This window comes from Pezoporus occidentalis, unplaced genomic scaffold (assembly GCF_034315485.1).
Source record: "Pezoporus occidentalis ecotype Australia unplaced genomic scaffold, CSIRO_AGI_Poc_V1 ctg59, whole genome shotgun sequence".
Taxonomy (NCBI): Eukaryota; Metazoa; Chordata; class Aves; order Psittaciformes; family Psittacidae; genus Pezoporus; species Pezoporus occidentalis.
The window spans coordinates 4121059-4134888 of NW_026915932.1; the positions used below are offsets into that span (position 1 = coordinate 4121059).

The 13830-nt window shown below is 41.0% G+C and overlaps 1 protein-coding gene across 1 annotated transcript; it reads left to right on the plus strand.

Moving 5' to 3' along the window:
* The first annotated feature begins 595 nt into the window (after window positions 1-595).
* On the plus strand, window positions 596-4762 carry MRPL44 (mitochondrial ribosomal protein L44). The gene is made up of 4 exons (XM_062638986.1): window positions 596-825; window positions 1187-1655; window positions 3019-3197; window positions 4440-4762. The coding sequence occupies exons 1-4, from the start codon at window positions 641-643 to the stop codon at window positions 4609-4611; spliced, it is 1005 nt and encodes a 334-aa protein (XP_062494970.1). The 5' UTR covers window positions 596-640; the 3' UTR covers window positions 4612-4762.
* Window positions 4763-13830: the final 9068 nt, after the last annotated feature.

Sequence of the window (13830 nt, forward strand, 5' to 3'; positions counted from 1 at the left end):
GCGATGGTCCGAACAACCCAACAGCAGCAGGTGCGCATACAGAAGTCAGCTGCAGGGCTGCCATCTCTTGCGTGTTGTGGCGCTGTTCCTGGTGTGTGTGGTGGGGACACAAGCAGCGGAAGCTAGCCAGGTGTCCCCATGTACTGCGGTCTGTTTAAACATCCCATGTTCTTGTTTCTCAAGAAAACGGCGCCCATCGGACTCTGCGTGGAAACTCTCCCCGCAGAAGGACCCCCGACACCGCTGGCCTCGGCCGCGCTGGGCGGGTGCCGCCAGCCTGCGCCCCGCTGCAACTGCAGGAGCTGCGGGCCCGTGCACGGCGACGCGGCTTTGCTCGAAGCTTCCCGGATGCTCTGTACCCGAGGGCTGGCGGGTCCCCGGCCCCGCATCACAGCCGCAGGTCCCCCACGCTGCCGCTGTCCCGCTGCTGCCTTCGGTGCCTCGCGGCGTTCGTTCGCTCCCACCGCGCAGCGCGGTCACATGACCCGTCGGGAGCTGTGCTCCGAGGGCTGCTTCCGCCGCCGCCGCTGCTGGCCCGCTCCGTGATGTCCCCTGCTAGGAACGCTTCTGCCCGGAACTAGCGGGGCGGGGCCGTGTTTCGCGGAGGAGACGGATCTCTGCGCTAGACGCAGCCGCCGTCATGGCCGCCCGGTTGCTCGTGCGGGCTTCGCGGCAGCTGCTGGCTGGGGTCGGGGCCGCAGTTGGGGCCGGGACCGGGACCGGGACCGGGCGGGTCACGTTCAAGACTGCGCCGCGCCAAGTAAAGAAGCGGTGGCTCCGCGCCTACCTGGAGCAGGAGCGGCTGAATGCGCCCCCCCAGCGGCGGTGAGACCGGCCCGGCCCGCAAGAGAGGGCGGGCGGCGGAGCGGGGCAGGGCGGGACACGGGGCCGGGGGAAGGGAGGGCAGCGGCCGGGAAACAGGCAAGATAGAACCATTTAAGCACCTTCTCGTCAGGCTCTGGAGCAGGGTGATTTAAGCTCCACAAGTCGGCTTGGTTCCCGGTTTGAACGTGGCAAGGGGCCCGTCCTGGCAGGCAAAGACAGATGCGAACGAATGGCGTTTGACACGAGAGGTTTAAGTACTGGTTTTAGTCTTCAGTCTTTAACTGTCTGAAAGCCCTGATGCTGGCAGTGCGGGTAACTTCTTGTTCTGTTCCTGAATTTGCTTCGTTTTCCACGTGTGTAGGTCAGAGAAGCCCAACTGGGATTACCACGCAGAGATACAAGCTTTTAGCCACCGGCTGCATGAAAATTTTTCCTTGGATCTTCTCAAGACTGCCTTTGTTAACTCCTGTTACATTGAAAGCGAAGAGGCAAGGCGCCAGGAGCTTGGGCTAGATAAGGAAACGATTGCTCTTAATCTCCAAGATAACAGTAAACTTGCTGAAGAAGGGATGTCTTTTTCACGTTCTTACCTGATGCAGTGCTTTGAAGGTGCCTACCCAGAGTTACCTGCAGAGGGGATAGGAGCACTTGTTGATTTTCTTACCAGTCAGGAACTTGTTTCTTATGTGGCTCAAAACCTGTCTATACAGGACCTGACGCTTTGCAAAGAGTTTCCTGCCCCCCCAGATGTGCTGCAGAGGACATTCTTTGCTGTAATAGGAGCCTTGCTTGGCAGCAGCGGGCCTGAGAAAACTGGGATCTTTGTCAGGGTGAGTCTGGTTTTAAACTCAAAATGGGTAGATTTACACACTGGCATAGGTTGCCCAGAGAAGCTGTGGCTGCCCCGTCTCTGGCAACGTTCAAGGCCAGGTTGGATGGGGTTTGGGGCAACCTGCTCTAGTTCAAGGTGCTCCTGCCCATGGCAGGGGATTGGAACTGGATGAGCTTTAAGGTCCCTTTCAACCCAGCCCGTTCTACAATTCTGTAATTTGTGCTGACAACAATAACATCAAAGGATATCAGAAATTACAGGGGATTAAAAAGGAAAAAAAAAAGAATAAATTTCTTGAACCTTGATGGCCAGAGATTAAGGGAGATTGCCAGAAGTTTGACCATACCTGTAACAAAACAACTGAACACTGAGATCTGTTGGGCGGTGGTGGTGGTTGGGTAGGGTTTTGGTTGGGGTTGTGTTTCTTTTTTTTTCCTGTTTTCTGTTGTTTGTTTTCATTTTTCTTTAAGAAGCACGGGCTGGTCACGTAGATAAAATCATATGCTTCTGATATGTAGAATAATAATATTCTTGTATTTGCTGACACTTGTGAGGGGAAGGCATTATATTCCATGCACTGTACTATCAAATATTGGAATTATTCCATATAGGATCACGTATCTCTTCAATTAAAAAAAAAATAAATAAAAACAAAACCCCAAAAGAACCAAAACAACCAAACAAAAAACCCCAAACAAAATAAGCAGGGGCTGCGTTCATATTGCATGGAGGAGTGCAAGCACCTAAAGATATTTCATACAAAAAGGTTCAATTAAAATGCAGTGCAACAAAATAGTTCTAGAAGCTACTGTCCTTTCAGTTGTCCTTTTTACTTACTTCTCATCTGCAATGGATAAATGTCTGTTAAAATCTTATTTCTGATACAAGACCCTTGAGAGGTCTCTGTAAGAGCAAGTAGTTTGTAACAGGCAGGAGAGCGATCCGAACAGGTGGGTTTGCAAGTTCCCTTCAACCTGTTTGCAGCACTCTTCTGATGTATAGCTTCTAGCCTGTAAGCAGCACTGAGTTGCTGGTGCTCAGAGCTGTGTGTAAGTGTTGTTGGAGCTCCTCTCTCATGCTGGTGCTGTTCCTTCTCTGCATGTGGGCGGTTGACTTTGCCCAAGGTGCACATCAGTGGCTAAATCAGACCCAGAGCTGCTGAGCATAGGAGCACTGGTTACCTGTGCTTAGCTGTGTGGAGCACTAAGGCAATTTCACCTTTCATGTCAGCAATTTATTGTCAACTGTATTAATGTTAATAAAAGTACAATCTTCATATTGTATTTTTATTAGGATACACCAGAAGCTAGAGCCTTTGTTACCTTTCACATTAATTGCAACTTCCAAATATTCTTGTTTAGGACTTTTTTATCCCACAACTTATTGGAAAAGACCTGTTTGAGATCTGGCAAGTTGTAAATCCTATGGGCTTACTAGTGGAAGAACTGACCAAGAGGAATATCTCTTCTCCAGAACCAAGAATTACCAGACAGTTGGGAGTCAGCACGGTTCTGCCGGTGTACTTTGTTGGGTTGTACTGGTTAGTACAATATTAATATAAAGTGAAATGGATTTAAGCTGGGGAGGAGGGAGGAGTGTCTTTTTCTTTTCTACTTGTGCTCTTTGGTCAAATTGTTACAGAAAAAAAATCTTAAAGTGACTTCCATATGAAATCAGGCATGAAAGCACTGGCCTTTATCATTACATGCTGTAATGATGCATAAACAGACAGTCTCTGACTAAAGGGCTTCAGAGTCTAAATTGGGCATACAAAAAGAGTCTGGGTATATGTTCTGAGTAACCTGCAGAGGAACTTTCGGAATGGCGTAACTGAATGGCTTTGGAGGTACCACAGCTGTATCCAGGGCTTGGGGAAGGGTAAAGAGACACAGACATCAAAAGAGGTGGGATTGAAGAGAGCCTTATTTTATATTCCAGATAAACTTTCTAGTTTTCAAATCATTGGCACTATAAACTAGGCAAGAGGAGTGTCTGTATCCAGACAAGACTTGGAAAAAGCCAGTCAGCTCTGGTGTGCTTGTGTCGGGCATTGTCAGTGCTTGTCCTTGTGTCTTGCCCAGGGGTGATTTTGTTCCTCTGAACCAGAGCAGGACCTTCTTCCACCAAAACCCACATCATTGTTGCTTTGCTTAATGAGCTGCAGATAAACGCATGTCTTAACTTGTTCTGATTTATTGTGCTTTGGTTTATGTGCCTTCTAAGATTTATTACATAAATGAAAGGAACTTTGATTGTTTTTCTTTGAAACCCATGTTATCTCTTCAGAAACTGTTCTTATTCAATGGCCATGAATGTTGATTAAATAGAGCTAAGTACCTACTTCATAACATAGGGAACTTCTCTGTGAATCCTTTTAAAGAAGTTTTAAAATGCTGTCCTACCAGGAGAGGAGAAAAGACAGCAGCATTTCACTTCTTTGTTTAAGTTAACCAGGGTCATGAGTTTGCATAATTTTAACAGGGCTAACAAATTGACAACTGTAAAGAAGCAGTGATTTGTTGGAAATCTGAAGGAACAGAGTAGTGTTCTTCCAGGAAATGGATGCATTTCTGATTTGAGTTTCCATTGTTGAATACACAGTCACTTATCTTTGCAGGAAAGACCAAAGGAAATGTTTACATTTGTGTGTAAATAGAAATTCCCTTCAGTATTCACAGACATTAGAGAAAGGAAAAATCTAGCAGCCCTTATTCGAGGTAGGCAGTAGTGCTCAGGATTTCATGAAGAAAATGTTTTTAATTCTATTTCTTTTCCCCCCAAGCGATAAGAAGATTATAGCTGAAGGTCCTGGTGAAACACTGCTTGCAGCAGAGGAAGAAGCTGCCCGCGTGGCTCTGCGGAAGCTCTATGGGTATACAGAGAACAGGAGGCCTTGGGATTACTCAAAACCCAAACAAGGACTGGCAGCTGAAAAGGCTATTAGCAGTAGCTAGATGATAACTGTTTCTCTTAAGAATTGATGGCTTCCGTGTTGAATATAGATGTATTTAGGAAAGGAAAATGCAGTTTGGCTTTCTGATTTCTGTGCTTGAAACTTTCAAATCAAATATGGTATTAAAATAAAGTCTTTTGCACAATGTTTAATATTTACTCATTTTCCTAAATATAAGTACTCTTATTCTTATTTTTTTGGCTTTTGGCTGAGAAGCTTTTCCATACATCATGGAGGACCAGTTTTAATGATGTTTAATATTGTGTGACAAAATCTCACTGCATAGAAAGAAAAGTTTCATAAATGCTTCCTTGGAGATTGTTTTGAGGGTATTAATTATAGAATTGCAGAATCACAGAATGGTTTGGAAGGAACCTTAAAGATCATCTAGTTCCAACCCTTCCTGCCCGGAGCAGGGACACCTTCCAATGGACCAGGTTGCTCAAAGTCTCATGACATATGCAGCAGCAGTCTTTGGATTGAATCTAAATTCATTTGTCCTTGACCTTGTGAAAATATCAAATATGACGTTGGTGATAAACTGACCTAATTTAAAAAAAGACAAGGAAGGTGCAAATGGCACTTTTGAGATCTTGCTGCTTGTACACAAGTTTTTTTTGAGGCACACGTGGATTTCTGTTGTTGGAGTTTGCTCTGAAAGAGTATTTTTCATTTTAAAAATTTTTAAAATTTCTCTTTTGTAAAACTAGCAGTAAGTGTAAATAAGGATTGTGAAGGCCTAAACCCAAAGTGGAGATCATGACTTAATGACAGGCTATAAGATAAGCTACAGCCTTCTTATTTCTTTTTCCTCTTTTTTCCCCCCTCTTTTTGGTACTTTTCCTGTTTAGTCCAAGTACTTCCATTTTCTCCTGTCATTTGGCCACTAAATTTAAGCAGTCAAGTAACTAAAGTACTGGATTCTGTGAAATTAGTGTGTCTTTTGTTTGCACCATCTGTTGCTGTTCTAATGTAACTCCAAGTAAGTGGAAAGTCACTTAGAAGTAACTTGGGTACTTGCATGGTGTTCCTGTTAAATGTCACAGACAACTCAGTGTATACCAGAAGACAACAGGTGCATGAGGACTGTGACTCTTGGAATAATTTCCTTTAAAATTGAGTGAGAGTCTACTTACACGCTGGGACTGAGCCTCCAAAGGAAGAAGCTCAGTGTAGGACAGTGGCTAAAGAAGCTTTTCCTGCCCTGTCCCATTGTGAGAACTGGTTGTGAAAAATAACAACAGGTAAATGTGCCTGCACTGACTGGGGATGGGAGAAACAAGGAGGTGCCCATTCAGACAGGTTTGATGTTGCTGTCCCTAACAACGTGCATCGCTTGTGTTGGTCCCCCAGGATGGGTTTATGTGGAAGACGCTTGGCAGTCAGAAGGTCCCAGGCTGCAGCTGCAGCTACTAAGCACATCTGTGGTACAGCACAAGTGGTGCATTCCCTGCTGCCGCTGGCCTGAGAATAACTTCTGACTCTGGTTTACTCAATGGAAACTGATGTATTAATGTATTCACTAATTCAGTGGTTGTCTGCAACTCATGTGTGTCTTTGGTATTTGGTGTGACCTGCATCTTAAGCATGTACAAAAAGCTTATGTGCTGGATAGCAGGGAAAACTTTTTTCTGCATTCTGGCATGGGTGACTCTCTGTGTGAAAGCTTGAATATAAAAAAAAAGATTGGAAGGATCAGTCTAGCATAAAACATGCATAAATTGCTTGTGTTAAGTGAAAAATTCCAGCTAGGTAATTTATTATCACTTATATAAGCAAAGCCAATAAGGTCACTATATACCAGGGGGAATAATAGCAAAACCTGAAAAGAGGTTAGAACTTACTCATGCTATTTTTAGTTTCTAGATGAGGTATTTCTCTTACCTTTACCTATTTTAAAAGGACAGTTGTGAAGGTGGATGTTTTTACTGCCGAAGTTTGATCTACCTACTATTTTTACATGTATATTTATTTATTTTCAGAGAGAGAAAAGCAGTTTTCTGGCAGTTTACTTTAAAGGAATATTTAAGGTCTGTTTGCTGTGGCTTTATGGTTTGCAATATGGCCATAAGTCTTAGGAGAAGTGTATCACAGAATAAGGTGTGGCAAAAAAACCTGAGTAATGCAAAGATAAGCCAATTTATTGTGTTGTACAGGTATGGAATTTCTTAAGCTCAAATAGACATTTTGGGGACATGGAAAGAAAGAACTGGATTTTTATAGAGGTGTGAGCGAAAAGGGAGTTTTTATAAAAAAACATGTCCTATTTTCAAGCTTCCAAAGCTCAGAAAAGCATTTTATGTGGTCTCTGTGCTTTAATTTCAGACACTCATGCATATATTTAAGGATTTACCATTGCAGTAGTGGGGTCATTTGCATACTTCAGATTAGTAACTTCTTTTATATTTCTTTTTTTCTGAATCAGTAGCCATAAACAGTAGCTAAGTGGCATTAAATGCTTAGACATACAGAAATCAGTATCTACAAAGTCAGGTGAAAACAGCAACTTTTCTTCTACTAGAAACGTTCATAAAATTCCATGATAATTTTGTTGTCTGAATTTGTAAGATGGATTGGTTCTGACATGGTTGCTGCATAAAAGAGCATTCATGTCTCCCTGTTCTTGTTCCTTTCTTAAATCATATTTTATTTCTCTTTCAGAGAAGACAATTGATCAAGCAGCATGTCAGTAATTGACTCACAGAAAGGAATGAGGACAGTTTATTTTTGCAACCCACTGAACAAGTTATTGATTATGGTTATGAATGTCATTATTTGTAAACTTACTGAACAGTAGAAAAGGCTATGTTCTTCAGTATTTATGGAGTTTTTGAATAGATTAACATCATCTCAGGTGTCAGCTTGTTGATGCTTTTCTGTATGCTACCTTTTAACCTTATCTGATGCAGATATTTGTTACTGCATTTGCATTTATTGTTCCTTTAGCTTGTTCAAATCTTATGTCATGATCAGGATTTTTTTGTTAAGTGAAAATTATCATTGGGAAACCATAACAACAATATTTCTGCACTAACTTGAAATACGATTTAATGTGTGTGCTAACAGCTACGTTTTGACAAAAGCACAATACTATATGATAACCCTTCCTTTTAGCTTTCTTTTCCATTTAATCTTTGTATTAATTTTTATAAGTATGCTAATATACTTAGACATAGGTATAAGTGCAATTAGATGGACTACTAGCTGTTAATCCATTAAAAGCAGTATCAGTTGTGCTGTTGATTTTGGTCTAAACTTGGTTTTACTCCAAACGTTGAAGAAACTCAATGTGTGAACAGTCTTGGATTATTCTGTTTCTGTCATCTACATCCTTTCTCTTTTTTTTAAAAGCGATTTTGAGAAAGGTAAGAGAAGTTCTACTGTATTGGTCTCAGCTAAGTAATTGGTGAAAACTTCTTAGTACGCGTTCATGCACTTTTATTACATTATATCTGTTCTCAGTATGTGCTTTTGCTCCTGTGTCTCGAGCTGTTCAGAAATGTGACTGAACACTGTATTATCTCCTTGTTTTCAACTGCAGCTTCTCTGGTTACAATAACCAGAAATTTTACTGTAATTTTGTCCAGGAATAATTCTTGTGCTGATTGCTCTTGTGACTTAAAGGCAGGTGATTAAAATACAATCACTTTACAGTTATCAAAAGTTCAGTTCAGAGTTTGAAATTGCTGGTGAAAAAAACAAAGCTTTTATTGAAATTTCCTATACCAAACTCTTTTGTTTTTCATAATAGATCAGAAATTTAAATAAGCTGCTTTGGGGTTATGTTGCTATAAAAAAACATGAAGAATTCAAAACATCAAAAGGCAGGGGGAGAGAGATGATGCAGTACAGAAACACTAGAAGAGCCCTACTCTTTTTTAACTTTACTATTGCTGTGGTAAACTTTAAACAGGCTCTAACTATTTGGTTTCTTTTACATCTGAGCTCTGAACTTTAATATAAGAGACGCATTTAGTGTAGAGAAGCAAACATCTAAGGACAGATTGTTTTCATTTTTTCAAATTGGTTCCACTGATCTAATAGGTTTGCATTTGCCATTTCAGCTTGATTGAGAAACTGTTGATGGATCGGGAAGATAAAATGGTCACTAGTTGATCAGTAAGTAAACAGCCACTGTCATGGTGCAAAGTTGCATAGTGGGAACACAGCTCATCTGCATTACAGAATCAGAGCACTGAAAACTGACGGTGATTCTTTAAATCATGGGGCTTACTGCAGTGCAGCTCTTCGTGGTGCACCTAAAAACTGGGGCTGGTCTTTGGGAAAAGGGTAGCTCTGGGAAGGAGGTAAATGTTATCATCCCTTTCTATTTTTCTATGTCAAGTACAATGTTTCTGTCAGTCTGTGGCTACGCTCTTGATCTTCCAGTTCTATGTTCGCATATGTTACATGAATTACTACAGTACAGGTTGTGTATGACTATCAGGGACTTTCTGAATCATCAAAGCAATCATCACTGTCATAGCTATGTCATATTGTCCTTTTCCTAAACAGAGAACTCCATTTTAGAAGTATTAGGTCTTTTGCTCTTGTTGCTCCAGCGGGGGACAGTTACAGAACCTCGCTGTTCTGATATGGAAATTAAAATTTATGCCTTACCTCTGTAAGTATTCACTGCCAGTTGTGCAATGTTCTTTATCAGAACAAATCCTGATTTTATTGATGGTGGGAGAATTTTGCATTTAATCATAATGAGATAAATATTTCATTGAGTTTCAAATGTACTTGAGAGTTCCCCTTTATAGGGCATCTCAGTAGCTCTGCAGTCCTGTGCTTTCTCCTAATTTGTCTGGGATGCTTACATAAATCAGAGCAACATTTGTTTTTATAATCTGAGTAACACATTTTAGACTAATCATTATCTGACATTTGTAGTTTAATACTGTTTGTCCTGAAGGTATGATTTTGGCTTAAAGTACTTAATTTTGGTACTTTATGTAGGCAATGAAAATTAATTGTATCAATAGTTAGGTGCAGCTATTAAAATGTAATAGTAATTCAAATGGCTCAACCAATATTTATGCAGCATTTCTAATTCTTAAAAACATGCATACTTGCAGAAATAAAGTTCTGAAAGAATATTTGCTGTCCAGCTTCAAATAAAGTTTTTGACGATATTTAATGCAAGATGTTTCAGTAGAGAGAGACAACAGTTAGGTAGAGTCTTTCACTTTTGGCAACAGATTTATAGTTCTATGATTCACATGTGTTTAGGTAAGTATTGAATCAAATCTTTGGCTTGTCAATGCCAGTGTGTTTGTCTCTTTATGTAGGCTGTGGCTAGCACTTACATGGTGGGAGGGGAAGTGCTGCTGGCGATTTTTCCACCTCATGGAAGTGAGAAAAGGATTATTTTTGACTGACGTGGGAGATCAGTTTCTGAAGTTTCTAGGTTTGGAAGTTTCTCAGTGTTCTGCTCTTGTTTATTTAACCGTTTGTAGAGAATGATGCCACCATTTACGTAGTACGCAGTAGGTGATAATAGACCCAGTCCCACACTGAGCTGACAGTTTGTGGGGATGTATCTAGACTTGCGGTTAATATCTCTGAGGTAGTGCAGGGGATATTGTCAGATCAAATAAATAATTAAGTCAAGTTAAATGAAAAATCACTATGTGTTCCTTGAAGCTGAAGGAAGCATGCTAGTGGAGCACCCCTGTCCTACATTCGACCTAAACCTGTAAGAGAAAATTCAGAGTAATTTAAGTTTAAAGATACCATTCTGCAGTCTGCTCCTTCATGGAGGAGCCCTAGGTAATCAAGAAAATACTAATGAAACTGGAGAAGTGCTACAGAGTTAGTTCTGTAAGAGGAGGATTAATCAGGGGGAAGGATTCCAAGTACCAGAGCTCAGTAATTTGTCATAAAGTTGTGGCTTGGTCCACAGCTTTATTCTCAAAGTTATTGGCAAAAAATATCAGTGCTTTGGATGATAATGTAACAAAATGGTTTGGAGAAATAATTCCAACATCAGAGAATATTTAGAGAGGAAAAGAGTCCGAAGAGGAAATTGTTTCACTTGTTGAGTGCTAGTTGAATACCAATGGAAATTATTCCCTCAAATTTCAAGTGATAGATATGATATGCAATTTACAAAGTAACTTTTATTATAGTCCATTGGAAGAAAAATGGTTGCCTAACCTTAAAGTGTGTATCTGAAAGTTGCCTATTCCATTACACAGACCTCCTACATCAAGTAATGACTGTGGCAATGAGCTTAGGACAACTATTTTGTAATTTGTTTGGTTTTTCATCACTAGAGGGCTAATGGTTTTAGGTTGGAGTGATTTACCTATCATTTGCTGTTTATAATATCTGAGTACAGACAGGTTTTGCTTTTATTTTCATTTTGCAGTAGAAATGCATGTTAAATGTTTAATTTCTCTCTCAAATGTCATATGATGTTGTCTCAGCTGTTTTCAGTCAAGCAGACATGTTCAACAACCTGTATCCACCAGGCAATGAGACAGCACTTTGGAGAGAAAAAAAAATGAAAAGAAAAGCCAACATTAACATTGGCAGATCCCCACATGGCAATTAATTATTGCTTCTGTTGCTGCTCTTATTACTTTAGGGTGAACCTTCCCTAGATAGTTTCATTTCAAGACCTATGGCACTGCATGTTTGTCTCCCAGCTGCTGGGAATCCATACTGACACTCAGTGCATGGTGTCAAAGTGGGGTTTGTGATAATTTCTCTCTCTGTGTGCCACATCAATGGCAGGCAGGCTGGCTGCTGAAGCTCATGGAAATCTAGACCAGCAGCAAAACTATTGATTGATCCCTGGTGTCAGAGGTAGGTAATTTATTTAATGGTTTAGTTCTTTGAAAGATTCATGTTGAACTTGTCAATTCTTAATTGGTTATTTCAACTGCCTACTGCAAGCTTGGCTGCCAGATCAAGTGTTCAGGAGATGATCATGGATCAGACTGAATTTGGTTGATCTCATTACCTCGTGAGAGATAAAAACAGATGATTTAAAAATAACGAGTTTGAACATTTGTTTCTTGAATGGAGTATTATACTCATCATTTCCCAGTAACCAAAAACATCAGGGACTAGATGAGGATGAGGATGATAATGATAATAATAATAGAAAGGTATGATAAAATTCTAATTCTTCAAAATTTTCAAGAGAAAAATATCCCCCTATTGCAAAGAGATTTGCTGCTAAGTGACAGAATCCACTGCTGAATTATCTGACTTTTGCAATGAATGCCTTTCGTACTTCAACATAATTTCCATTTTTGAAGAATAACAATACATCCTTCAAACAGGAAGATGTTGTTTCAAAGAGTTCGCATTGACAAATGGTTATTTGGATTTTGTTATACAAGGGGATGAAAGTGGCTGTAGAGAAGACAGAGCAAATGTGGCCATTGCCTGGCCATGCTAAGAGGCTCTAGCAAAGAAATAAAACACATGGTACCTCGGAGTAAAGTGGAGATTGTGGATAATACTCTGGAAATTCATTGTCTGTTGTTAACTGCTCTGTTTATAATGAGGATTAAATAAAAAGAATTAAACCCTTTGACAGGTAAATCCGTAGTTATCTCTATCAATGGTGGAGAGAGTAGGATGTAAAACATCTAGGTCAGTAAAAATGGAAACTTTTTGTTAATTACTGTGAAGCCTTTTTCTGTTAATCATTGCTTTGCCTAAATTGTTTTATTTTTGAAAGATTCCACTCATAATACTAACTCTGAATCACCAAAGTTATGGTCTGCACCTAGAGCTAGGTGGCGAGCACTGAATAGCAGCTGTTAGCTAATCAGCACAGCTGGGCACACTCCTCTATCTCTTGCCTGCATGTGTCAGCATTTCAGTTGGGCAGTTATCTGTGTGCACAAAGGTGCATGCGGGGGGAAAAATTAGCAGAAGGGTGCTTGTTCTGGCATCAGGGAAATATTTATAAGCTGTCAATGGACATATAGAACCTCAAAAAATTAAAAGCTAGACCTTAAATAGTAAAATACTGAGATCTGAAACAACCCCACACAATGGGGAGCAGGATGCAAAACCCCTGTGTATTCAGAAAGTAGATCTTGATAATTTAGGAAAGTCAGGGTAAAGTTAGGGAGCTCTAAGTTCTGGAGAGGCTGGAGAGGATCCAGAGAAGGGCCACAAAAAGGATCAAAGTATGGGAAGCCTGCCATATGAGGAAAAGCTGAGAGAACTGAGTTCAGCTTTGAGAACAGAAGGCTCAGAGGAGACCATATCACCCTGTTCCAGTATTTAAAGGGTGGCTCCCTTTTTACAATGAAAAAGACGGGGGTAATGGGTGCAAGTTACTTATGGGGAGATTCCAACTGGATACTAGAGGAAAATTTTTCACAAGAGCAATCAGCCAGGAATAATGTTCCCAGGGAAGTGGTGGATTCTCCAAGGTTGGACACATTTAAGATTGGTCTGGACAGGGTGCAAGGACATCTAGTTCTAGGCCATACTTTGCAAAGAAAGGTTGGACCAAATGATCTTTGAGGTCCCTTCAACCTTGTATTCTATGATTCCAAGGAAATTAGACTGTGACACAAATTCTAACAATTACAAGAGAATTGATTAAAAGACGTAGGTTGTAGGAAACACTATGCTTCCATAATAGCACCTGTAATAATTTTGTTTCCATGTTTGTGATGATTTATTAATCACAGTATCACAGTATGCTAGAGATTGGAAGGGACCTCGAAAGATCATCTAGTCCAATCCCCCTGCCTGAGCAGGAACACCTAGATAAGGTTACACAGGAATGTGTCCAGGCGGGTTTTGAATGTCTCCAGGGAAGGAGACTCCACAACCTCCCTGGGCAGCCTGTTCCAGTGCTCCGTCACCCTCACTGAAAAGAAGTTTCTTCTCAAGTTTAAGTGGAACCTCTTGTGTTCCAGTTTGTACCCATTACCCCTTGTCCTGTCATTGTTTGCCACTGAGTAGAGCCTGGCTCCATCCTCGTGACACTCCCCCTTTATATATTTATAGACACTTATAAGGTCACCCCTCAGTCTCCTCTTCTCTAAACTATAGAGACCCAGCTCCCTCAGTCTTTCCTCATAAGGGAGATGCTCCACTCCCTTAATCATCTTGGTTGCCCTGCGCTGGACTCTCTCCAGCAGCTCCCTGTCCTTCTTGAACTGAGGGGCCCAGAACTGGACACAATATTCCAGATGCGGTCTCACCAGGGCAGAGTAGAGGGGAAGGAGGACCT

Bases quoted from the DNA above. Each gene is read 5' to 3' on its own strand.
- MRPL44 (XM_062638986.1), top strand. From the start codon at position 641: ATGGCCGCCCGGTTGCTCGTGCGGGCTTCGCGGCAGCTGCTGGCTGGG. The intron at 1,656-3,018 runs GTGAGTCTGGTT...ATTCTTGTTTAG, and splicing joins AAACTGGGATCTTTGTCAGG to GACTTTTTTATCCCACAACT. The intron at 3,198-4,439 runs GTTAGTACAATA...TTTCCCCCCAAG, and splicing joins TACTTTGTTGGGTTGTACTG to CGATAAGAAGATTATAGCTG.